The sequence below is a fragment of the Plectropomus leopardus genome, chromosome 3 (genome assembly GCF_026936395.1).
Source record: "Plectropomus leopardus strain MGB_pleo_1.0 chromosome 3, ASM2693639v1, whole genome shotgun sequence".
NCBI classification, from domain to species: domain Eukaryota; kingdom Metazoa; phylum Chordata; class Actinopteri; order Perciformes; family Serranidae; genus Plectropomus; species Plectropomus leopardus.
Window position 1 is genome coordinate 21,700,732 of NC_142178.1, and position 26,223 is coordinate 21,726,954.

Sequence of the window (26,223 nt, forward strand, 5' to 3'; positions counted from 1 at the left end):
AACTTCCCATTATTTTGTGTTGTAAAATGGTGTTAGTGATTTTGTATTTGTCTACATATGTTACATTAGAGAAGATCAGCATCCACCGGTACTTGTAAAAGTTTAAGTGCTCTTAATCTTGTATGTACTCATAAGGAACTGGTTTTCAAACTACGGGTATGTGTAGCACTGGTGGTACATTAGAGCTCTCTAGTGGTATGTGGAGGAACCTCCAAAAAATTGGGTTATTTTTAATTGAAAGAAAATAAATAAATGTGTGTGTGAATATATATATATATATATATATATATATATATATATATATATATATATATATATATATATATATATATATATATATATATATATATATATATATACAATGCTTTCAAAGTACTAGAACATTAAAAATGAAAATACTTCAACTTTGAGATCCTTGAAATGCAACTTTTTTGATCCATTTAATTCTGCAATGAAGGTACGTTCATGAATGTGAGTTGTGTGTAAGAATTTAAGTGCTAGTACTTTGTATGGCGTGAGCTGTCGCTGACAATGGTCAACAGTAAATAGGCCCATCTGCAGCTGAGAGGAGTAGGCGTTTGCTACTGTATTCATAGAGGTGGGACAGAGCCTTCTATTTGTTGAGGAGGTATGCGGTGTAAAAAGTTTGGGAACCACTGTCATAAGGTTTTTGTACATACCTAATACAAGAGTAAACATCTACAAATGCATTTAATGGTCTAATTGTTCACACTGTCTTGAGTGTAAACAGGCGGGATTACTCCAGATTTGGCATGCCTGGAGGTGAGAAGAACTGGGCCACCAGATCCCGAGGCCCTGGGCCAAATAAAACTGGGCCTCAGATTCCTTTGCTGCCAGCTCAGACGCCCTTCACCTAAACTAGCTCTCACAAACAACAGGCCACTTGGTACCTTTTGGGTGTAGTGGACACAAAGGCTCACAACTGACACTTAACACCAACACACACCAACAATATAAATCAGCAGCTGATTTTAACAAGTTGCATCACATTATAGCCACCTGAGGGTACAAGTCTACAAGCATGACATGCAGTCAATTTCCTCAACCTTGTTAACGTAAGGATTGAAGTTTTGAGATAAAATATGCAGAGTTTGCGATCAAAAGTAAATATTTCCTAGACAACAATGAAATTGTGACAATTTTACTGCATTACTGTTGTTTGCATTATGCCATAAATTATTAGATTTAACTATCACATTGCAAAAAAAGCAGCTCTACAATAAAGCGTCCATTAATATGAGTTTGGCTTGTAAACATTAGCTCTTAATTACGAGTTGTTCCAATTGGAGGTGCTAATGAGCCTACACATCTTCATTTCCCTTCATTTCCACCAGCTAAAAATCAGCAAATACTTGAGATACCCCTTACCCCTTGAGACACCCTTTACAGTAGTCCTGCAACAATAAGTACTAGTATTTTAAAGTAGCTACTTTTGTTATACTTATTTGATGGTGTTGATTCAACTGTTTTGTATTTTTTTAAAACTTGTTTTACATATTTTTGTAACGTATTTTATCATTATTATTATTATTATTGTAATAGTAGTATTAGTAGCGGTACTTTAGTATGCTTAATAGTTAAACTGACTGTTGTTATACGGTTACGGCTGGTAAACGATTTCTAAACAACAAAAGACTGACATTAATGGTCTCTCAAAGTGTAAAGTGGGAGTTTACGTGTGGTCCTTGAACGCAGCACAAGTCCTCGCCTCTTTTGTTGCTGAAAATAGGCCCTAATGCTCTTTGACAGTTGGGGTTAGTTAGCTGGCTGCAGCGGACGGCGTGTCAGGTTGCTTATTTTCCTGATTTTGCATGGAGCACCTGTGTTTAACATTTCCAGCGTCGTGCTGCAGACTCTGGATCAACGCGGCGTGTTTTTCTAACTCAGTGCATTTCTTTAACTTGTCTGAAGACTATTAGACAGTTTTTGGAAAGAAAAGTAAAACGTGTGGTCTAAACCAATGTAGCAGCAGTTGTCTCTGATTTTCAAGCGGACCCCCTAAACTTTTACTGAAGCACGATGGAGAAGCTCCTTCGAGTCGCTCCGCACTCTCTGGCTCTGGTGCTTTCGCAGCTTCGCGGGGAAGATGAAGAGAACTCCCCATCATCATCACCACCACCAGCGGCCGCGCACTCTGTAAAGTTACAGCATCACACCGGCTACGAGGTATTCGCTAATTTTAAAGCCGTGAACATGCAGCATTTCTGGAACAAGGCGCTGACAGACGCGCTGTCTGAGATATTCTTCCTCGGCTGGATAGACGAGCATGTGCTGCTGATTCAGGGGAAAGAAGTTCACCTGCAAGTCCTCAGGAACGGATGGACCAGACGGACCCTCAAACCACCGCGGGGCTTTGACATCAAGTGCATAGGTGGGTACGTTACACACAGTGGTGGAATCTAACTAGGCACATTTACTTCAGTACAAATGTGAGGTACTTGTGCTTTACTTGAGTATTTTCTTTTCATGCCACTTTCTAATTTTCACTTCACAACATTTCAGATGGAAATGTCTTACTTTTTACTTAACTGCATTTATCTGATAGCTTTAGCTACTTTACAAATTAGGTTTTTTAACCTAAAAACGTAAATTAAAAAAAAATATATATATATATTGTTATAATTTAAACTACCCAATAGTTTAAACAAGTACAGCTGAAATGATTAGTCCATTAATCAATTAGTAGACTACTTTGATAAATATTTAAGTCATTTTCTGTTCATTTATGTTTTTTTATTTACAGTTTGGGTTTTTCTTTTAGTTTTTTAGATTCTTCTGCATTGGGTACTTTTACTTTTAATACTTTAAATACACTACACAACACACTATACAATACACTTTCTTGATTACACTTACTTTGACTTAAGTAACATTTTCAATGCAGAACTTTTACTTTTAACACAGTATTTTTAGTGTGTTATTAGTACTTTTACTTAAGTAAAGGAACTAAATACTTTTTCCACAACTGGTTATACATGCATAATTATGCTATTGCACTTAACTGTACAATGTAACGTTGCACAGGCAGTCCTTTTCTAAGAGTCACTGCTTTCCACTTAATTTCATTCTCCACAGTTTTAGAGACAGCACTGAAGTTGCTGTCATGTGTTCTTAAGCGCTGGAAACAAAGTTTTCTTCTATCTTTGCATGGAAATTGTGGCTTGCAGCATGAGCACAGAAACATGCCTATCAAAGCAAAATCATCGACTTGTAGAAAAAAAATCTATCATTTTTAAAAAGTTGTACACTTTGGCAGTGAAAGTGAGCATTTAGAGAGTTGAGAATGTTATCAATAAGTCCAGTTTGTAGGATGACTGCATTGTCATTACTTTACCTGCAAATTAGGTGCTCAAACGTGGGGAAAAAAAAGGTGCATCTCACGCTGACCAATTGGAAGATTATTCTTAATTTCACCAAAGCGTTACAAAGCAGGGTTTTCATCAGGGTGATTTATACAATGTATAAAAATACAGCCTGTTTATGCTCTACTAGAAGACTGACTCTTTATCCCAGACTGAGATTTGGTTTAAAAAGACTTGAGATGTGGGCTTTTCTTGATTGACTTGCCTAAGGGGACCATATATATATCTGTGTCTTGTCAGCTTCAACTTGTGACCACAGTTTCTCTCTGTTTATTTATGAGTGTTACTTTTGATAATCTACTTTTCTGACAGATTTACCTGCAGTTTGTGGCTCTTTAGAGCACTGCTGGTTGTTTCATGCTGATTTCTACACTCCTTTAATCGCTGGCAAAGGAGTGCTGATAAACATTCAACCAAGTGTGACTCTCCTTTTAATAATTGGAAGCAAAAATACTTTCCCCTAAGGTTTTTTATATGATATGGTCTACTCCTACTGTTAGTCAAGACAGGTTGCATGAAACCAGTCGTAGCTAGTCCCACGAGAGTTTAGGCAGCATCTCACCTTATAACCTCAGGTGCTTCATATCAGGTAGGTTTACTCATTCAGAGAGAGGAGACTTGTGCCCAGTTCTACTCCAGTTCAACATTCCCACACTCATACTCATCTTCTTTTGACAAGGCTATAACTCATGTATGTGCTGAGACAGGTTTGGACGACTTGAGGTATTGTCAGCCAGTCTAACCGCTGCACCCATCATACTGCCCTTATCTGTGTGTGTGTGTGTGTGTGTGTGTGTGTGTGTGTGTGTGTGTGTGTGTGTGTGTGTGTAAATGAGAGAGAAGCATGCAACATGTCATAGATTACCTTATTTATGTCAGTTTCACAATGGAGCCTCAGTTCCGATTGTCAGTCCCGTTGGTGGGCAGCATCAAACTGTAGCAGAGACAACAGAACAAGTCAGAAAATACTTGTTTGTTTGGAATATTGAATAAATAATAAATAAATATTGTACCTCAAGTAAAGTCATGTTTAATTTCATGCAGCATTTTTTCATTTCCAGCAGCATTTTATAATGGAGAAAATTATTAATACACTTTTTCTGAAATACAACATGAGCTTCCTGTGGGAAAGGAGTTATGGTGCTATTTTACACAGCAAATGCAGTCAATTTAAAGCTGCATTAATCAATATTTTTTACATCAACAATGGGTTAGATGAGTTTTTGAAATGCGAAAGGTGTTGCTTGTAATGTTAGACAATTATCACCCAAATCTGCAGTTTCCTTTATTTCTTGAGCGTTTTAGCATCTCTCTACTTGCTGTTTTGGTTCATTCTCACTGCCCTCACTCAGAAGCAGTAGGCAGCTGTTTTTTGTTAGCTCTAATAAACCAACTGTACACTACCAAGCCAGCAACAAACAGCAGGCATGCACAGTTAGCAACTCGCTGGTTAACACAGTGGAGCATTAAACAGCTGAAGAGTCAAATATTAGGCATACATTTTGGTAGAGATTAAAACAGAGATAAAGCCAGTGCAAATATTAGACATAAAGTTCATTGGGTGGTAAGAAATTAGACTCAAAATGAATGCTTATGTTGCTCTGAATCTGCTGGATATTTAAATAGGCAACTGTTTGTCATATCAACTTAAAAAGTGATGCCAGTGTGTTTACAGCTTGTTTCTGCTGACTCAGGTGGCCAAGACCTTGTAGTGTGTATTTGTGTTACATAAATGTCATTGTTGGGGAGGCATAGATGAAAGGATAGATTTGCAAGCAACTGATTATTTCACTGTGGAACTACAGCAAGGATACACATGGGATAATTCTAGTTGGTTAACTAAAGGTACTTAGAAAAAGTAATCCAAACTACTTTGCATATAAAGATGAAATTAACCATGTGCATGTGATACAAATTATAAAAAAATATAATGCAAAAAAGCCACAAGCCACAAAAAAATGCTAATCACTTTAGTTTATTGCAAAAATTGCCCAATTGTTCACACAGAAACACCACTATTCATGGGGAGGGACAAGGCATGTCAGCAAAAGCTAATGTAAGATCTTGCAAAAGTGCATCTCGTCCACATCCCTTCCTTGGCTCCATAAAAATAAAGTTGTGGGCAGTAGCCTTGTATACCAGAGTATTTACAAATCCCGACAGTTTGATTTTCAACACCGTCAAAAATATGGACCGTCATCTTCTATTAACTTAATTCTGGAGAGGCTGTTGGGGATTTTTTGCATGCAGTGGCATCACGTTACAAAACTGTAAACAGCCGGTCAACACGCAACAGCAGAGACTGAGCAGAAAGCAGCTAACTAAGCGAATTAAGGATTTATTTCCACCAGAGGTGGTGATTGTTTGAACTGAGCTACTAACAAGACTGACCTGGAAAGTTTTGGTTTTGTGTATGTTGAGTTTGAATGAAGTGTGTGTTACAATGACAAAAAAGGCGAAGAATTAATTTAACAACTTGAATCATTATGCAGATATAAATGTAGCTGAACTACTAGCAAGCTATGGCAAAGTACAGTTAAACATGTTTAATTACATGTAGTTCACTACCCCTAATGCTGATAATTATACAGATATTTTTTAAACTCAAAGTTCACAATTTGTTTGGCTAAACTCAAACTGTGGCTCCTATTGTTTAGGTACAACACCGACCAGACTGATCTGGTTGAACTGTCAATTTTAGCATTCATGGACTGTTCTAACATCTCTACAGCTCCTTTCATGTTATCAGATTTCTACACTGAGCTGCTAGACATTGTTTGCATTAATCTAAAACCTTCAGTACCGTAGGTTCTGTCATAGTCCAAAGGTAAATCTTAAGATAGATTGTAATTTTGTCTAGCTGCTGCTTTTTTGTGTCTTTCTGTCAGACGAAGTGATAGATACTACACTGACAATACAGAAGCAAACACTGATAAGCTGTGGAATGTTTGTCTAATAGCTAATAACTCACCAGACTCTATAATGCCAAAACCAACAGAGCTTTACATGCTGTTGGCCCACATGCAGATGAGATACTGACATATTTTTGTGCATTATAAGTTTTCCATTTTTTTAAAAAAAAAAAATCTTAGATAAATATTAACTTCTAATGGGACCAATGATGAAAAGTATTTGGTTTTGTTATTGCAATGTATCCAACAGTGAACAACATTACTGGGTCACATAACCAATCTTTAGTTTAATAGTAAACTCATGTGAATTCAAGCAGGAGTTAAATTTTAACATTTAGGCCTCTTTAAGATGAAACAACTCTAGCAGGCAAAAATGTTTTGGGGTGTTGCATTCTTATGGAATAATCATAGAATTCAAATGAAAACATCTGCAGTGTTAATTTCTAGCATGAGCTGCAAGTTTCTGTGCGACTCATTTTCTCAGCTGTGGTGTAAAGATTTGAGTTTGAGAGGCAGGTTCAAACAAAGTTCAGACAAATTTTCACCACAGGCTGTTCATTAACTTTGCGTGTAGAAAGTCAGCATTTTAAATGATGTATACAAAATTATAAATTAAACTAATTTACAACATTATATAATAATATTATCTTTTATCAACAAGATTTTGAAAAAATAAGTGCATCTCAAAAAATTGCTGTTTCATAGATATGTCTTGCACAAAAGACTGCAGAAACAGCCTGTCGTACATGTTTATTAAGACATTATTGAGCTTGAATGAAAAAATAGGAATGGATTAAAATCTCTATCACATAAAACATAAATAACAGACTATATTATTTAAGTTTTCTTCAAGTTTCGCTGAAGTCCAATGGATGTTGTGAAATTGATTTGTAGACATATAGTGCATTTACTCATGTGACTGCTGCATGTTTACATAATGCAGATTATCCCGCCGACTGTCTGAGAATGTTTCATTAGGGCTGAGAGCCAAAAAGTAGCTGGATTTCAACATTTTGACAAAAGTTGTGGATTTTCAGCTGTGTGGAAACAAAGAAGGGTTTTTTTTTTTATACTGACAATTCAATCTGATTAACGGAGGGACTTTGTATCCGTTGGCAGGATATAAACAATGGACTGGGAGGAGTGTGTGCTTTTAAGGAAGGAAAAGTGGAGCATTTGTTCAGGAAAACACTACGGCAGTGCAGTCGCTGCTACAGCCGAGGTCTCCAGTGGAAGGAAAGGGAGGATCCCAGTAGAGAATTGGGGGAAATGTTTAACGCAGCACATTTGTTGCCATATATCTAAATGTCAGATATGTTATGTAGGCTGTTGGGGCAAAACTTATTTTGTTTCTTTACTCAGAGTCTGGACTAGAAAGCTTACTGTGAAGTACACGTGTTGTCATAAATGTTCCACTGGAGGGCAGACCACTGGCAGAAATGGTCCCGTTTGCAAGGAAGTTGGATGAAGTAAGAATAGGCTACAAATCCTTTACTGCCTGGCAGCTCAGGACTACTGTCTTAAACTGCAGGACGGTACTATTCCACTATTTCTATGTTAATCTAAAGACAAAGCAAGTAGGAACCATCCTGCACGCAGAGTTCAATAAATTACATTTTATTGGTTATATATTTGTATTACAAGTCTTAAACACATTCAGTCTGCATTAGATTATTAATGTCGTCTTGCTCTGAGCTTATGTACTGCTCCTAAAAGATATTTGATTGACAGCTAAAAAAAAATCACAAGAGGGCAACACAACATAACTCGCAGCTTCCAAACATTTTAAGCCATGCTAGCTGTGCCTCGATGGATGTTGGTCTACCTGATGTTTCGTCTGACGCCATCACCAGGTTGCAATATTAATTTGTCTAATACTTTGGTTTTGACATATATACCAGCAAAATTAACTCAGATGCACTTTGTATTAAAGGTGCTGTATTTCACATTTACATTAGTATATCAGCAAACCACTATTTGCTATGTAAAGAGTGGATTAAAAGCATCCTAAGCAAGAAATGAAGACATGCTACGTCTGTGTGTGTTGTAATCAGAGCTTCTCCTTGGACTGTTGTGGAAGCCGATCTGGTCATTAAGTATGTTAGTGCATGTGAGTCCCTGTGAGCGTGTCCCCCTGGCTAGCCAAATTCCGGCAGTCTGCAATATATAATGGTTTCCACTGACATCAAGCAGAAGTGTAGCGTCCGGGGTGACCTCTAGCTCAACTGGTAGAGTGCACACCCTATATAGACTGAGGCCTCCACAGCGGCCCGGGTTTGATTCCCACCTGCAAGCCCTTGCTGCATGTCAATATAGGCAAAAACGCCTATAAATTAAAAAAGGTGGTTTTCAAGTTTTCCACTGTGGAAACAGTGTTACCGCTGTCAGCACTGTTGCCAGTGTTAGCACTGTTTATTGAGTTAGGACCATTAGCTGCTCGCTCAGTCACCTCCATGTTGAGAACCATGTTCAGACGTCCCGCCCCAGACTCTGAATCGTAGATAATCTCTGAATGTCGCATGCTAACATACTGGCTAAGATGATGAACGTGGTAAACATTCTGCCAGCTAAACATCACCATTGTCATTGTGAGCATGTTAGCATGCTGGGAGTAGTAATTAGCTCAAAGCAGTGTCTTTCTGTGCTGAAGTGCAGCTTTACCTGGTGCTAGCATGGCTGTAGACTCAGTAGAAAAACAAGTTTTGTCAAAATAACAATTGCTGTGGGATTTAAAAATGTCATTATTCATTATTCTATTAAGGCCTGCTTGGAGAATAAAAACACATGAATCACCTCAAGGGCTTCAACTAAGCATTCATTTTCATTAGTAATTACTTGTCTGTTTTTTTCCTCAATAAATTGTTATTTTTTATATCTAACAGATGCAAGAAATACTAAAAAAATGTTATTATAGTCTCCCATAGGGATGCACAAAGCTTTTTTGCCAATATCTGATATGCCGATATAAAAACAACCCATTTGGCTGATATCTCTATCAATATATCCACTTTTTTTCCCTTTTTTCCCTATCTAAGTCTCTTCTGTTGAAAAATTAACATCATATTATGCATCCTCTTAATGTGATAACCCACCAGCAGATGGAAACATGAAGTATAATGCTTTTTAATGTATGTAATATTCAATCATTGTACAAAATAAGAAAAACACTTCAACTTAGGGTTGATGTGTTGTAAATTTTCACTTAAATTAAATTAAATTAATTAAAAACAAATATACTGCATGGGTTTGTGATATCGGCAGATATCAGCATGTTAGCTGATACTGATTTATAATTTTAAAGCAGATACCTGCCAATACCAATGACATGCTGATATTATCTTGCAATCCTAGTTTCCCATAGCCTAAAGCGATCTCCCTAAATTGCTTGTTATATCTGACCAATGCGCCAAAACCCAAAGGTATTCAGCTAACTGCCATATATGCCTGAAAAAAAGTCCTCACATTTGGGTTGATGGAACCAGTGGATGTTTAGCATTTTTGTTTGAAAAAGGACTGAAACAACTAATCATTTATCAATATTGGTGCTGTTAATAATTTTTCAGCTGGGCTACTAATGACGTGGAGTCAGCAGAACTTTACAGGGGTTATTTACAGCACATACGTGTGTTTTCCAGAAAAAATGTCTGTCCATTATCTGGACAATCTGCTATTTTCTGCCCCCGTTTTAGTGTAATTGTGCCTTGTAGTGCATATGAAGGATGTCAGATCTTCAGCAGCAATAGACGAGTATTTTCTGTCCATAGACAGCTAAGTCCTCATCTATGTGGTGTCAGTCTGCTTCTATCTTGAGTAACTGGCTCTTTAAGGGAACAGCACTCAAAGGTAACAGCTATGAGATCATCGGCTTGCGTCGTCATGGCAACAAAGGCTGTTGCAGCACTACTGAGAAATAAAATGGCTGGCGTGGTGTCGCTCTACCTCCTCCTCCTCACCCCTCCTTCCCTTCCTCTCCTCTTTCTCTTTGGTATCACTGAACTGGAGCAGATTGGTTGTGACACCGTCCCCCCTCCTCCCCTCCACCCATGGCCCGTCCTGCCCTCTCACTTTGCTCCTTATTCCGTCCCTCCAACCGTCCATTCACACTACACACATGTGAGTCAGCAGGAGTCCGCAGCTAGCAGGTGCTGCTACTCTGGATGTGATTAAGGTGATGCTTTGGGTTTTTTTCTCCTCTGTCACTGACAGCTCCACACAGTATTAGTAACTGAATCAACTGGTGGAAAGCACTGACGAAAAAGACACAAATCAGCACCTTTTTCAAATGACTTTCTGTTGGTTGTGGCCCTGACAAGTTTTCAGCTTCAGGTGAGACACAGAAAGAGGAAGGATGGTGGCTTAAGGGGCCCCTCATCCTTCAAGAGCAGAGGTTTGAGGGAAGGGGACAGGAAGGAGGGTGGGGATGGAAATTTGGCCAAAAGATTCAGAGCTTGAGCTATTCCCTGGACATCATCTGAGGGCTGAACATTTTTATTTTTTTCTTGTATGTGTTTCGAGCTGTTGATATTTGCTCTCCTCTCTGCCTTATGTATGTCCTCGATCTCTCTCCCTCCCTCTCTCTCTCTCACTCGCATCCTCCCCTCCCCTCAGCCTCAATCACCCAGACACAGACGCATGCATGCTCACGCAGAATCGCGCGCAGCAGGCGGATGCGCGCATACACACTTTCTCTCACACACACATACACACACGTACACACACACACACACACACTCATACACACACACACACACACACACACATACTCACACACCCTTCCTGGAGGTGCTGGGAGCAGCTGCAGCATTAGCGTTGAAAGAGATTTGCCGTTGACTGGAGTTTGCATCCCCCCCTGTTAATGAATGGATGCTACGGCGATAGGCTCGGGAGCATCTTCCGTTGGATTGCGGGAAACGGTGGATATCTATTCTTGAAATTTATTTATTTATTTCTATGCTCTCCATTTTTTTCTCCCCACCCTCTCCTGGTGTGCTGTTGTCGAAAGGACGATGGGGTCTTGTGCTTGATCGGATAAAGATGGAGGTGAACGTGGCGTCTCCGGTGCTTGGCATACTATTGAGGTTTCACTGCCCATTAGGGTGAATGGAGCTTTTATTTCTGTTTTTTGTTTTTTTTAAGTGGGCTCTTTTGTTTTCCGGGGATCGGCCGAGCACTCCTGTGGTGAATTGAGCTATTGTCGAAGACTGGGCCTCTTAAGCTTTGAATCTTTGACCATCCATCCATCCCCTCCCTTCCTTCCCTTGTTACCTTCTACTCAAAAGGAACAAGCAGATCCCAAAACCTCCACTGAAATCTCTCCTCACCGTCCTCCTTGCTTCCAATGCCCCATTTCCCTCATCTCTACCCCTGCCCCCCCACCTCTCTCCTGCTCCCTCCTCCCACATCAGAGCGGCTACGTAATGTGCCTCCCTACGCATGCAAATGGGGATGCTACAAATGGTGGCTGGGACTGATGCCGATGAAAGGGTGATGCCTCGCGCAATCACCTGCACCTCCGCCGCCGCTGCCATCGCTCCAGATCAGCCTGGGAGAGCCCAGCAGCCGATGACAACCACCCACAGTGCGAACACGGTCGTTTGTAGCTTGCTCGTGGATGTAAATGAGACGTGTGTATGTGTGTGAAGGTGCACACTGGTTCCTGCCATGTCTGGTGTGTGATCGCTCTAGCGGGACGTTCTTACTGATGCGGGGGAGGCACTGAGCCTGAGGTTGGTCGACCTCCCCTGCACACCCCCCTTCCCCACCTCCCTCCTTCCTTCCCCTTCTCCCCATTCCACCCCCCCCCTCCCCTACCCCCTTATCCCAGAAGTCCCCGGGGGTGAAGGCCACCTGGTAAAGGGGTCACGATGAAGAAGAACCGCAGCAGCAATCTGCGGCGGGCCTGGCCCAGCTCGGAGCTCACCGAACGCCCGCTGGAGCACAATCTCTCCCGTAGTGAGAAAGACATCCGTGTGCAGAAGCAGCATCTTCCTCCCCCTCCTGCTCCTCATTTCTCTCCGTCCCCGCCAAGTTATCGTGCGCCAGGTGAGTCTGTGACGCTCCCACCAACAGAAGCTCGACCCTATCTCTACGCAGAGTGAAGACACAGTTTGAATTGGGGTCAGAGTTCAAAGTGGACAATTGTTTGTGTTATCAAGTAGGAAATGATAACCTCCCCTTTTCATTACTAATGTTTAAAATGAGGTTGGGATAGAACGGGAGAAGGAGAAGCAATTTAAATTATTTAACGTGAAGCTTTTTCTTAGTATGATAGGCACTACTGGACACTCATTTGGCTGTCTTAAGAACCATTTACTGTGTTTAAATCTTTATTTCTTGACATATTTTCCTATCTCCTTCGTATTTACTGAGTCATATTGAGAAATATAGATAAAACTAATGGTAAAACTGATAGAATGGGCATCCATAAATTTTGTACCATTTACATAGTTTTTCCCAAAAGTTTAGTTATTGTACGATACATCATTCATATCAGTTTTGCGCCAAATTTTGTAACGATTCATACATTGTGTTTGTTGTGATTACAAAAGGGCTTCTGGGTCATCTCACATCATGCAAGTGAGCTCTTTTCTGTCCCTTTTATATAAATATTTGCATGTTTTTCTGCTGTCTTTCTTGCTTCCTTGTAAGATGTGAAACAAATACAGCGTCAATTCAACTTCAGTCCCATACTATATTATGCATAACAGTGATTTTTTTTTTGTTCTAATTCACTGGCAGATACAGCTTTTCTCGTGTTTACTAAAAAAAAATGAGTAAAGCCTAGTAAAGCCACATAAAGCTTAAGGGGCTGTGATACTAAGCAGAGATAACGTCATCGTGTTGCTTAACTGACCATTCAGCTGAGTGTGGTGAGGAGGCAGGGCCCTGCACAGATTTCAGCTCAGGTAAAGGGAGTGCGGACAGTAAAATGATGACAACACTTACAAAAACAAAAAAACTGTGTTCATGAGGCAATATTGATTCTGTGAACTTCAAGAGACACAATTGTAGATTAGGAATCAAAAACTGAGGCCCTGGTGGTGTATTTTCTATACTGTATTCCATGATTCTCTATCGATCATCAGATTTAGGTCAGAGGACAGGGTCAGCTCAAGCACAGATGCTGCAATAGATTCAGTGTGTTGCTTTACAACCTTTCAGCAGGGCAGATGTTTGCTCTCATAGGGGCTTGAAGCCGGGCCGTCTGGTTGTAGGATGATCTCACTACTCACTACTGCTGACAGCAAAGCCAGCTTAATTCAACAAAGGCAACAGAGAATTTGTGTGTAAGCTCTCAATGTGGCGCTGAAGTCGGTTGTATTTTGTTAAATTAAAAATATGTTTGGTGTGAGTGTGTAAGCTTGTTTGTGAGATAACGTGAATTGAATAACAAGGTTTGCAGGTGATCTCAAACTACGGATGCTGCAGCAGCTTTGCTAACCTGTGAGAAACAGGAGGAACGAGAGGCGAAAGGAAGCACAGAGAGGAGGGGGTGGAGTTGTTGGAGGCAGCATGCAAACTGCTGCCGTTTGACCATTACATCATTGCTTCACACGCTGCGCCTGCTGTTCATTCATGATCTAACAGTTGTGCCTCCTCCTCCTCCTCCTCCTGCAGGTGACGTGTCTCCGATCAGTATGTCACCTATTAGCCAGTCACAGTTCATCCCGCTGGGGGAGATCCTGTGCCTGGCCATCTCTGCTATGAACTCTGCCCACAAGCCTGTCAACCAGGAGGCTCTGGTGGAGCACCTCACTGCCAGCTTCCCAGGTACCCTCCTCTGACCTCGATTTTTAAATGGGACAGTACTACAGCATGCAGAAACATTGGGCCTCATGCGAGAAATGATATACAGACAAATTTTCTCCTATTTTTGCTTGTATCCGCAATCTGTTCTGACCAGTGCCGAAATATAACTAAGCACATTTACTCAAGTAAAGTAATTAAGTACTAATTTGAGAAATATTTACTTTGAGTATTTTAATCTCACGCCACTTCATACTTTTACACCCTTACATTTAAGAGGTAAATACTGTACTTTTTACCTTACTACTAATATTTGATAACTTTAGTTACAAGATAATTTACAAATAAGATTTTTGCACAAAAACTCCATAAAACATACAAGTGCAAGTGAAACTATTAGTCTAATAATTAGAAAATTAATTGGCAACTATTTTAATAATCATTTGTTATTTTTCATGCAAAAACAATTTACAGCACAAGCCTCTCAAATATGATGACTTTCTTTTTCGTTTAATTAGTTAAATTACTTTATTTGTTAAATTTATTTAAACTTACTGCATGAGCACTTTTTCTTTAAATATATTAATACATTGTCCTGATTTTACTTAAATACTTTTAGTAGAGTAATATATTCAGTGCAGGCTTTTACAAGTAACTAGTCAGTATTTTTACAGAGTTTTTTTAGTATGTGCTAAGTAAGTAAAGGATATGAATACTTCTTTCACTACTGCTCCTTTTTGATTTTCCTTGAGCACTAGTACAGACACTGGAAAATCACATTTGCTGAAAGTTCTTCTTACAGCCTTTTTGGGTTTTTTTGGTGGCATCTCTCCCATTCATGTGCCAGAGTCTTTGCTCACAGCACTAAACCTGCGCTTATATAGTGTTGAGGTGTTGCTTATGTTAATAGATGAGGTGACTTATGGTCAAGTGGGACTCATCATTGAGCACACCTGGGTAAGAGCAGATTTGGATGGTTGTAAACATTTGGTGTATCTGGAGATGACTTCTCATAGTTTCTTACCAGAAAATTGATAAAAAATATAAGAGAAATTTAAGACATAGTTGCTGCATGAGGCCCATTATGTGGTATATGTCATTTGTATTTACAAAACTAATTTTCTAAGGAAGAAATGGTGACTATATACATCTGTGCATGTGTCGTGCCATGGTGTATTGTCCTCCAATTTGTTGCTTATTAATAGCCTCTCAATGATTTTTCATTTTTTACACATCTTACATAAAAGCCAGGTTCAAATACGATGTAATGATCTCACCTAAGAATTGAGATATTTCACTTCAATAGCATCACAATGTTTAACAAGAACAGATCTGAAACAATTAGTATATTTACCCATTGACAGAAAATTAATTGGCAGATTCATTGACTTTGGATGAATCCTTTTTATCTAAAAATGCATATACATATTATGCATATATATATACATTTGTGCCAGCTTCTCAGATATGAGGATTTGCTGCTTTTCTCTGTCATATATGATAGTAAACGGAATACCTTTGGAATTTGGACTATTGTTTGGATGAAATAAGACATATGACCTTGCTTCTTGTTGGTTTCTGAAAAACTGAGGTGGACATTTTTCATGGTTTTCTGACATTTTACAGACAATAACTGCAGCCCTGAACTAAAGGGATAGGTCACACAAACATGAAAATTCAGTAATTATTTATACTCACCCTCATGCTGATGGAAAGTCAGATGAAGTTTTATAGTCCACAAAACACTGCCGGAGTTTCACAGAGAAAAGGCGCTGCAGTCATCTCCCAAACAACTGAAGCAAATGGTGACCAGGATTCAAATATTAAAAAACCCAAAACATAATAAAATCACAAAATGTCTCCATACTGCCCCTCCTAAGTTATCCATGTTGTTTTGAAAAAACATCACTGACGCCATGTGTTTAACCTTGTTGTAGCCTGTAGCTACTAGTGTGGGAGCCACATTCACGTATGCGTGCTCGCTTGAGACCAGCGAGAGCTTGCAGTATCTGCACGCCAGTGTTTACATATTACGCAGAAGCTTCTCATTTTCCACACACAGTAGTTTTAAATCTGACACAAGTCTCTTTTTGTGGGGGAGGCTTGCAGGTAGCATGTAAACACTGAAATGCAGATACTGTCTGCTCTTGTTGGTTTGCACAAGTGCCGGATGTGAATGTGGCTCCTACACTAGGAGCTAAAGGCTACAGGCAACAGCAAGGCTAACAACATGGTGCCAGTGAGGTTTTTTAAAAACAACTTGGCACAGCTTCGGGGCTTCCGATGAACAGTTTGGAGACATTTTGTGGTTTTATTTATTTATTTTAAATGTTCGAATCCCGGTCACCATTTGCTTCGATTGTTTGGGAGATGAGTGCAACGCCTTTTCCCCATGAACCTCTGGCAGTGTTTTTTTGGACTATAAAACTTCGACCTACTTTCCATCAGCACGAGGTTGAGTAGATTATGGCAGAATTCTCATTTTTTGGTGAATCATCCCTTTAAATATTAAATCCACAATTAGCAAAACAGGCCTAAAATGTACTAAAACAGTCAAGATATAACAAAATATTTGTTGTGTCAGCAGCAGTGGATGAGAAAGTATTCAGATCCTTTATTTCAGTAGAAGAACAAATAACACACTGTAAAAATACTTTCCATCTAAAAGGCGTCATTACAAATGTTACTTAAGCTAAAGTATGTAGTACAATCAGGGAAGTCTGTTACATTATTTAAGTAAAAGTACTCATGCAGAAAGGTTGAAATGAATTTAATAAATCAAAGAAGAAGCAAGTCCTCATACATATGAGAAGCTGGAACAATTAAATGAAAAGAAAAAAACAATGACAATGACACAATGATTATAAAAAAAAGTTGCCAATTAACTTTCTAATGAACTGACTAATTGTTTCCACTGCACTTGTATACCATAATATGGTTCATGTGGACAAATCTTATTTTGTAAAGTAACTAGAAAGTTAGGAAATACTTAAGTGTAAAGGTACAATATTTCCATCTGAAGTGTAAGGGAGTAGAAGTGGAAAGTGGCATGAGAATAAAATACTCAAGTAACTTAAATGTTCCTCAGATTTGCACCTAAGTACAGTACTTGAGTAAATGTGTTGAGATATCGTATCTTGCATGGTGCCCATTGCCTAGGAACACATTTATTCTGATTTTGTATTGTGGATATTCTGTTGTGAAAGCAACTTTAAAAGCCTAAAACAGTCCAGACCACTGTTAAACTTGAATATGGTGACGTATTGCAAATGGCATTTTTTATTTTGTTACACATTATGTAATCTCATTATTAATGGTGCTTTGCAAAATGGAGTAGATCACTATATTATTCTGGGGGTTGCCTATTGATGTTTTCACAAAATATTTACACTATGAGATGTTTGATAAATAATCATCAGTAATGAGGATATAATGACTGTGTGGGTTTCAGGAAATGACATCACTTTATTGTCACAGCCTTTAAAAACCAGGAAAAGACACAATTAAGATGATGTTCAAAACCTGAGGTGATATTAGGCTTATATCACAATATTGACAAAATATCAACATATTGCCAGCCCCTAATTATTTTCATATCTCTTTCCAAGAAACAAGGGTTCTTTTTTTGAGAATTTCTAATAGCAGTTATCACATAGAACAAAACATTTTTTTAAACTGTGATTCTGAATTCCTTCAAATTGTTTTGTTGCTCAAAAAAACTATGTTCACAATATAGTTTATTTTAACCATTTGATTATAAATGCTTATAGTGCTAATAGTAGACTACAGTGATTCTCTTTTTTACATGTATAAAACAATTGAATCAAATCCAGTTACTTTTAATGTTGATGAAATAAGCCTTAAATAAAAACACAAATGTTTAAAAGTACTGGTTTAAGTACTGTATAATTGAGTTGTCAATCAAATTTAATGGGAAGCATGTCGCTCAAATTCATCTTTCCCTCTATACGATGCCACAGTGGAAAGGAGTTGAACTTAAAGGTTGCGTCATTTCTGTGTAACGGGGGTGATGTAATGTCATGCAACACCAGGCTTTGCTAGACAAAGGTTATGAATGGCGTTGTTTAAAATGGACTACTTAATGCTGATATGGTGGTTTATATAATCTAAGTTCTGGAGGTGATTGATTAAATATCCTCAGAAGTTATCTAGAAATGGGACTGATTAGTTTAAGAATTACCATAAGCTTTTACATACAGAAATCGTAGATTGTGTTACGGTACCATTATTATAGTACATTTAAGTCATGACATTCTTAAATATACTTGAGGATTTGTTTGAGCAATGTTTAAGGTTAATTTAAGAAAAGTTATTATTATTATTATTCAACACATTTTATGGATTAAAAGGGAAAAATGCCTGTGGTTTAAAATTGTAAAGAACATATGCAATCATTTTTAGGATAAAAACATAAGATAACATTCAAACTAAAATAAAAAAAAAAAAAAAAAGTTAAAATAAAAAAAAAAAACTGATGTTGCCACCAGTGGTTCTGTATGTGCAAATTTATGTTCATTCATGTATGTGCTGTTAAGCAAAATTCAAGTTCAATTTTTATTCTGGTGAAACACAATGTTTGCAGGTATTTTGAATATGACATGCTTAGTTTTAGATAAATGTGAATAAAGCATTACTACTAGTTAACAGTTTAATTTGATCTTCATAAACTGTCATTATAATTATTCATTACTTGGCTTTTGTGGTTGGGGACTGATTTTGGATTAATGAAAAAACAAAATACCTCAAATTATCGTCACATTTTTTATTAAAATCGTATTTTTTATTGATATTGAAATTGCCCGCAGGCTAGTTTTGTGTTATTATTTTATCTTTTTAACAAGGTGTGTTTTTTTCAGTTTTGTAATAGCAATTCTCATATTGTGCAAGACAAAGCTATCTCGTATTTTTTGAACCTATTACCTGTAAATTTTGATTGTTTTTAAATTGTTTGGTTTTTTTAACTTAAATATATAAATTTGGTCTGATCTGTGTTTCCTGCAGGCGTGCCTACACCTAGCTCAGAGGTTCTGCGACATACCCTGAACATGCTGGTGCGAGAGAGGAAGATCTACCCAACTCCAGAGGGCTACTTCATTGTCACCCCCCAGACCTATTTTATCACTCCTTCTCTCATCAGAACCAACAACAAGTGGTATCACCTGGATGATCGGCTCCAAGAGCGCCAACCACAACAATCACAACAGCAGCAGCAGCAGCAGCAGCAGCAGCAGCAGCAGCAGCAGCAGCAGCAGCAACAACAACAACAACAGCAGCAGCAGCAGCAGCAGCAACCTCAGCAATGCACTTCGCCGCAGTCTGGCAACGCAACACCATCCACACCTGGCTGCCTGAGGGAGAGGCCTCCTCGAAAGAATCACAACGATTCATACAACTCCTATCGTGAAGAATCATCTAGACTTCACAGTAGTAAGTCACCAAAGGAGCACAGGGGAGATTCTTATCAAAGTAAACCACCCAAGGATCACAACAGTGGGGAACCTCCGCCAAGCACGTCAGCCAAGGAGCACCGAGGAGAACCGCCGTCATACCCTTATCCCCCTCTTCCCACTTCCCCTCCTGTCCAGCAACCGCCACCTCAAGAGCCCGCTGACAAGAACAAAAGCATCACTTCTTTTCCTTATAAAACTGACACTCTGACCAAAAAGAAAGAAGGCAGTGGTGGCAGCGGAACTGGCGAGAAGCAATCCAAAAGGTTTGGTCTCAGGCTCTTCAGGCTGAGTTTCAAGAAAGACAAAATGAGGCAGCTGGCCACCTTCTCAGCCCAGTTCCCCCCAGAGGAGTGGCCTCTTCGTGACGAGGAAGTGCCAACCACACCCATTCCCCGCGAGGTGGAGATGGAGATAATCCGCCGAATCAACCCTGACCTAACAGTGGAGAATGTGGCGAGGCACACGGCTGTGATGAAGAGGCTGGAGGAAGAGCGTACGCAGAAGAACAAGGCAGGGTCTTCGGCCCAGCACAGTGCACGAAGCAGGAGGGGGAGGGGCCACAGGAGGGCCCCGCATGGTAAGTCCCGCTCACACAGCAAGCCCAGAACCTCCAGGGGAGACCCATCTGAGGGTTCAAATTGGGACCTTTTGTTCATGGAAAGAGATTACCGCTTCTTTAGCCACTCGTTAGTTCGCTCGCCTCGGGAGGCCATGTACACCTTAGAGCGCAGGCGAAGTGGAGGTGCAACATACCTGGTCCATAGCAACCCCAACATTACTGAATCGTACTGCCCTGTTACCCCCGAGTGGGATGTGTCTGGAGAGCTAGCCAAGAGACGGACAGAGATGCCCTTCCCCGAGCCATCGCGTGGGACGTGCCAGTCCAGAGTGCAAAGAAGTCACAGTCACAATCAGGACAGGAAGTCGCGTCACGAGAGGTCAGATCAAGCAAAGGAACGCTCTCGGTCCATGGACAACTCTCTCAAGGGTCCATCACTTGGGGCACCAGAAGACTTTGAACCCACTCTGGAGGAGCGTAGTCATTACTACACTGATGACGGCACCCTGCGCGCCACGCAGAAGTCCTCCCACTACTCAAGGATCATGTTCTCTGCTGCTAAGTTCCACTCTGATTTTAATGTGCCTGATTTGGGGAAAGGGAGTTTGGATGAGTCAAGGATCCGGAGTACAATGGAGAGGAACAAAAGCAGAGACAGCTTGCCAACGTACAATGAGCTAATGGGACTTTCTCCTAAGCCCTCAACAGATGAGTATTTCCAGTGCAATACGTCAAATGAAACAATCCTAACTGCCCCTTCGCCTCAGGCAAAATCAGAATATGACACATTAACCTCATCAGGGGGACTCCGAAAGGGCTCTCCGGCTGACCGCCAAACGCCTCACCTCACCTCTCCTCACACGATGGAGTACAAAGAGGACTTGTCGGCAGCAAAGGGACAGAACGGCTCGGTGCGACTGACGCCAAGCCAGACGCCAGAGCCGGCGCAAAATGCCCGTTTGACGCCACACCAACACAATGTAGATCCCGGAGGGGGAGGAGGCGGTATCGTGATCAAGAGGAAAGAGATCTTCAGCAAGGACACTTTGTTCAAACCTCCACACAATGCCTTGTCCACAGGCTACGTGGACAGCAGCTACACCAAGTCCGGCACATTGCGGAAAGCCTCACATGCCAAATCAACAGAGGCCCTAGACAATCCTGAGCCCCAGCAGCCTTCCAATTCAGCCACTTCCTCACCGGCAGTTTTACAGGGCTGCTTAGAGCCAACAGTCCCCTCCGCCTCCTTTGACTATTATAATGTATCAGATGATGAGGAAGAGGAAGAGGCAGAGGAGGACTCGCACAAAGAGTTGGCGACGGCAGAGGACAACAAAGACCACGGGGAAGTGGGTGGTAACGGTGGAGGCAGCGGTGGTGGTGGGGAGGGAACCATGCAGTGGCTACTGGAGCGGGAGAAGGACCATGATCTGCAGCGGAAACTGGAGACCAATCTGACCTTACTCAGCCCAAAGGAGACGGAGAACAGCAGCAGCCAGAAGTCAGCCCACTCTGCCCGTTTGGACAGCATGGACAGCAGCAGTGTCACGGTGGACAGTGGGTTCAACTCCCCCAGGTATGTGCCAAAATGAACTGAGGCTATTAATAAGTTTTACTCTACAAAATGTTAAGTCATAAAGGTGAAGTGTGTAGAATTTAGGGGGATTTGGTCGCATCTAGTGGTGAAATGTAGATTGCAACCAGCTTAATCTTCTCCCAACTGGAACATCTTCATTTATCGGTGGCAGAATTATCCACTGAGGTCCCTTCCTCTCCGAAACAACAAAGCAGGTGATTTAAACAGCTATGAACACTGAATAAAGCGGTTTCAAATAACAAATCAGTGAATCTCTGATGCAGTTCGGCATCTCGAGGATGGGCCCAGACCTGTTCTCTCTCTAGTTAATGAGTGCTCACCTTTTTCTAATCCAGTTCAGGAGGTTTTTACGATGCCAAATTATCCATAGAGGTATCTTCATTTCCAAAATAAACAAACCTGGTGAAAGGAGCTTCAGCATAAAAATCTGTGTATTTCTGACACATTTTGGCATGCCACTGCTAGTCCAACACATGCTAATGTGAAGTCACCTTTTTTCCCCCACAACTTATGATCCAGACAACTTCCAGACAGGTTTTAACCGAATTATCCACAAAGGTCCCTTCCGCTCCAAAACAAACGGACCCGGTGATTTTAACTGATATAAACACTGAATTAAGCACTTTCTTCTCACTGACAGTGTAACTCCAAAGCTGCTCCTTGCAGTTGGGCTTCTTACTACTTCGTTGGCCGATGCAAAAATGCAAATAGCCGTATCTGGAGCCAGTGTTTGGTTTGACCATATTGGGCTAATGTAGAAACATGGCGATGCAACATGTACATTTCCATAAACTAGGGACCCGCTGCCTATGTAGATATACACGGCTCATTTGAAGGTAAGGAGCACAAAATTATTCTTATTTTTAGGTGATTATACACAAAAGAAAACATACTTATTCCATTTCTGCCAGTATATCCTCCTAAATCCTACACACTGGTCCTTTAAGCCAGCATTATATGTAAAGTGTGGGAGGTAAACTCAAGTACAAAGTGGGACCTAAAATATTTTCAAATATCTGGACTGCTGTAAAACCAGATTGTAAGGTCTATATGTAATTTAAGTAAGGCCAAAAAACATTTTTATTTTGACAACAGAAAAAAAAGTCTGAACTTAAGGTCCATTTACTAATTTTTTGGGAGCATTTAAAACAGTTTCTCCTCAGTGGATGGCATTTTCTGGTTTGTAATCACATGACTTAAGTATCAAGGTTGATGTATTTACAATCAAATTTGGGTTCTTGTATCTGCACTCTGTGTCCTCTATTAGATACACCTGTGCAATATAAGGCAATACAATACAACATCCATTTTTAAGAAGTTAACTCTAGTATATTCAGTTTTAAGTGGCATTATCAGAAATGTGTAAATTCAATTATATGTATATTAATGAGGATGGATTGCATTAGACTGTACAGGTATACCTAACAAAGTGGACACTGTCCATAGTTACATAAATACTTTTTTTGTTGCTATTTTAGGAGCAGCTCTTAGTGGCCTGTTCCATTCATGCTATTTAATCATATAAAATGTTGGTAAAACAGTAAGAATTAAGCATTATTGATTCACATAATTTCTGACCGACTTCATTACCACCTGTTTCAAGCTAAACAGGAAATAATGGAGAATGTCAAATATCACAATATTTTTGGACCATATGCCTTGATTTCAATACTGTAGGTTTGAGTAATGGTACTGTCACAAAATATTTACACAATGAGATTTTAGATAAATAATCATCAGTAACGTGGATATAATGACTAAGTGGGTAAAGACAAATATTAGAACAGTTAGAAAAGTCCTGTAAATTTACTAAAAATATTTACCATATCCAAAATCGAAGAGAATATCTAGTGTCATATGACAATATTGTCATAAAATGAATATATTTTGCCCAGCCCTACCTTATAGTATTCCAATAGTAAGTTACTTATATTAATCTAATGTTTGAAAAACTACAATTGTTTTTAAAGCAACTTGGATCACACAGCTGTGACACTGTTATATTTCCCTTTACTTAATGTCAACAAATGGCTCACTAACCTTTGGAAATTATTGTACTGAATCAGTGTTTTCTTTTGTTTCAACTTTAGATGAAACAGATTAATCGTGGTGACAAGTGACTAATTTATAAATACATTTTTGGCACATAAAAAACATCTGAGGCAAATGAGAAATGGATAAAATCCAGTATCATGGGATGCATGGTTTGATCGTCTTATATAAACAACTGTAAACATCTGTTTATCAACAAATGTACTAGCTAGTAAGTTATTTCTGCTGGAGTGCAACAGTTTAATATTGGTGTATCACTTGTGAATCATCTACAAGTAAATGCGATTTACCGTCTTCTGACAGTCACCAGAAGAGATAACTTCACCAATTTACTACTGCAGATTAAAAAAGGGATTTGTCAAAATAAGAGCAGCAGAGGCAGAGGTAGCATGACTTGTATTGGATGAAGCTCTAAATACACTTCCCATGATGCAACTCAATGCCATCTGTCATTAGCAAACCCCCAGAAACAGCACCATGCATTTAAACTAATTTTACATTAGGGTCAACCGTGGAATTACAATTTCCAGATCTGTCACATGATGCCATGGGGCCAAAAAGACTTTATTTCCAGAGACTAACATTGTGAAAGACACATCTGTAAGTCAGTGGATACATTCGTTTGAGCATCACAACTAATTTTACCTCCATTTAAATTAAGTGAGGGCTGAACCGTAAGTCATCCGCTCCGCCACTGTAAGTCTGTAGTGCACTCTATAGGCCCCATGATGCGAAAGATGCTGGTAATTTCCTACCAGGGAAATAAAAGTTTTTTGGCACTGTGTGCCACTAGCTGGGTTTCCATTACAGAAGTGCGCATAACTTAAGAGATGTTTTAAAAATGTCGATAAAACACAATTGCGAAATGACTGCATTTCCACAGGGTGAAATATGCGACCTCTCTCGCAATGTTGAGAGACTTTTCCTTTCGCGATAACATTCCAAGAAGCATGGTTAAGGTAGCTCAAAACATCAGCAGGTTTATTTCTGTTGCAGCCACCACACTTGCTGTCATTATTTCCAATCAAAGGTGACGTAGGCGTGTTATGGAGCAATAATTGAAAGGCAAGCCCTATTATACATGGGGGCTGCCACGTGTGAGGGATTTCTGGGAGGCAATTGTCCACTATTTCACATAAGAATTGTGGATTAAAAATTTCAGGATGATCTGCTCAACTTTTGAGGAGTTAAACCATGCAACAACACTTCTTGTAGCCCCTGCTGAATCATGCCCGAGGGAGCCAGTTCCTCTCAATAAGCGCATAGCCCCAGCATCATGTGACCTATAAAAACGAAAAAAGTTTTACCATTGCAGTTTTGCAAAATATTGCTTCGCGAACATAAAAACTTTTTTGCAAAATATATTTTGAAATAGTTTCACCTAGACCGTAGACTGTTTTTTTTATATGTTACACAATGGGAGATTTTTTTGTTTATTTTGAAAGCAAACACTTGACTTTCTGTTGTCTCTTTTGCAGGACGCGTGAAAGTCTTGCATCCAACACATCCAGCATAGTGGAGAGCAATAGACGGCAGAATCCAGCGCTGAGCCCCGGCCACATCGGCACCAGTGGCATCGGACTGCCATTCAGCTTTCGTGCCATCCCAGAACCCCCCACCACACAGCCTGAGAAACTCCAGAAGTCATCTAACTGCCTGGCCTCCATCACCAGCGTCTGACAGGCAGCACAGACTAAGACCATTAAAGGTGGTGGAGGAGAGAGGAAGTGAGGTGTTTCACCATTTTGACCATCACTTCCCTCAACCAATACACACACATAAACACACACACACACACATACACACACAAACACACACACACAACACATCTTCAGACTCCTGAGAATCCATTTACTGGGACTGTTACAAAAACAGGCATGGCTTCAAGAGACTGTTCCCACAGCTTCAAGAACTTTACTGCAAAAAAGAGAAGAAAAACTACAGAATATCAAGACCACTGTAGGTGAGGAAACCTACCAGAAGTACTTTGATTTTTGGTGACATGGACTCTAGTTTGGCTTATATCAAGATTCTTGGCTATTGGTATTGGAAAGTAGTAGACTATAGGATTCAAGTTACATTTGGAAATATCAAAAAACTTTTTATATTACTTAACAATACATGTCCAATTAAATGTTCTCTCCTTCCTGAAATAGCGTCAAGTTCTTCAGGACGATTCAATGTATCAGCACAATGTCGAGACAATAAAAGTTGATCCTGAGAACAACGAATGAAAGATATAAAAACATAAATCAGCTCAGATTTGTGTACCGCAATGCAAATGATGTATGTATACTCGATACTTTTGATATCCTAATTATTATAATGGTGGTATTAAAGATGCTATGTGACCAAAAATGGTGTTTGGACAGAATGAGCTACACCTCACCTCTTGCATGCACATCATAAGACCTCGCAAAACCATCTCACCACAAGGTTTATTTACCATCTGATCTGGAGCTTTCAATCATATCACATGATCTTCTTCAACAGGAGTATGCCA

General features: G+C 39.8%; 1 protein-coding gene and 1 long non-coding RNA gene across 3 annotated transcripts in view; one reads left to right on the forward strand and one right to left on the reverse strand.

Moving 5' to 3' along the window:
- The window catches only part of LOC148189985 (uncharacterized), a 34,373-nt gene that overhangs the window by 2,432 nt on the left and 5,718 nt on the right, over nt 1–26,223 (reverse strand). Inside the window, exon 2 of the long non-coding RNA XR_015776255.1 lies at nt 4,249–4,317. This is a non-coding gene — a long non-coding RNA (uncharacterized LOC148189985). The remainder of the gene's footprint in view (nt 1–4,248; nt 4,318–26,223) is intronic.
- stox2a (storkhead box 2a) lies at nt 1,780–26,078 on the forward strand. 2 transcript variants are annotated; one of them, XM_042485708.2, is made up of 4 exons: nt 1,780–2,392; nt 13,913–14,065; nt 19,064–21,647; nt 25,199–26,078. In XM_042485708.2, the coding sequence occupies exons 1-4, from the start codon at nt 2,041–2,043 to the stop codon at nt 25,398–25,400; spliced, it is 3,291 nt and encodes a 1,096-aa protein (XP_042341642.2). In that variant the 5' UTR covers nt 1,780–2,040; the 3' UTR covers nt 25,401–26,078. The 2 variants fall into 2 exon arrangements, with proteins under 2 accessions (XP_042341642.2, XP_087931998.1); XM_088075872.1 differs by lacking the exon at nt 1,780–2,392 and adding an exon at nt 12,100–12,337.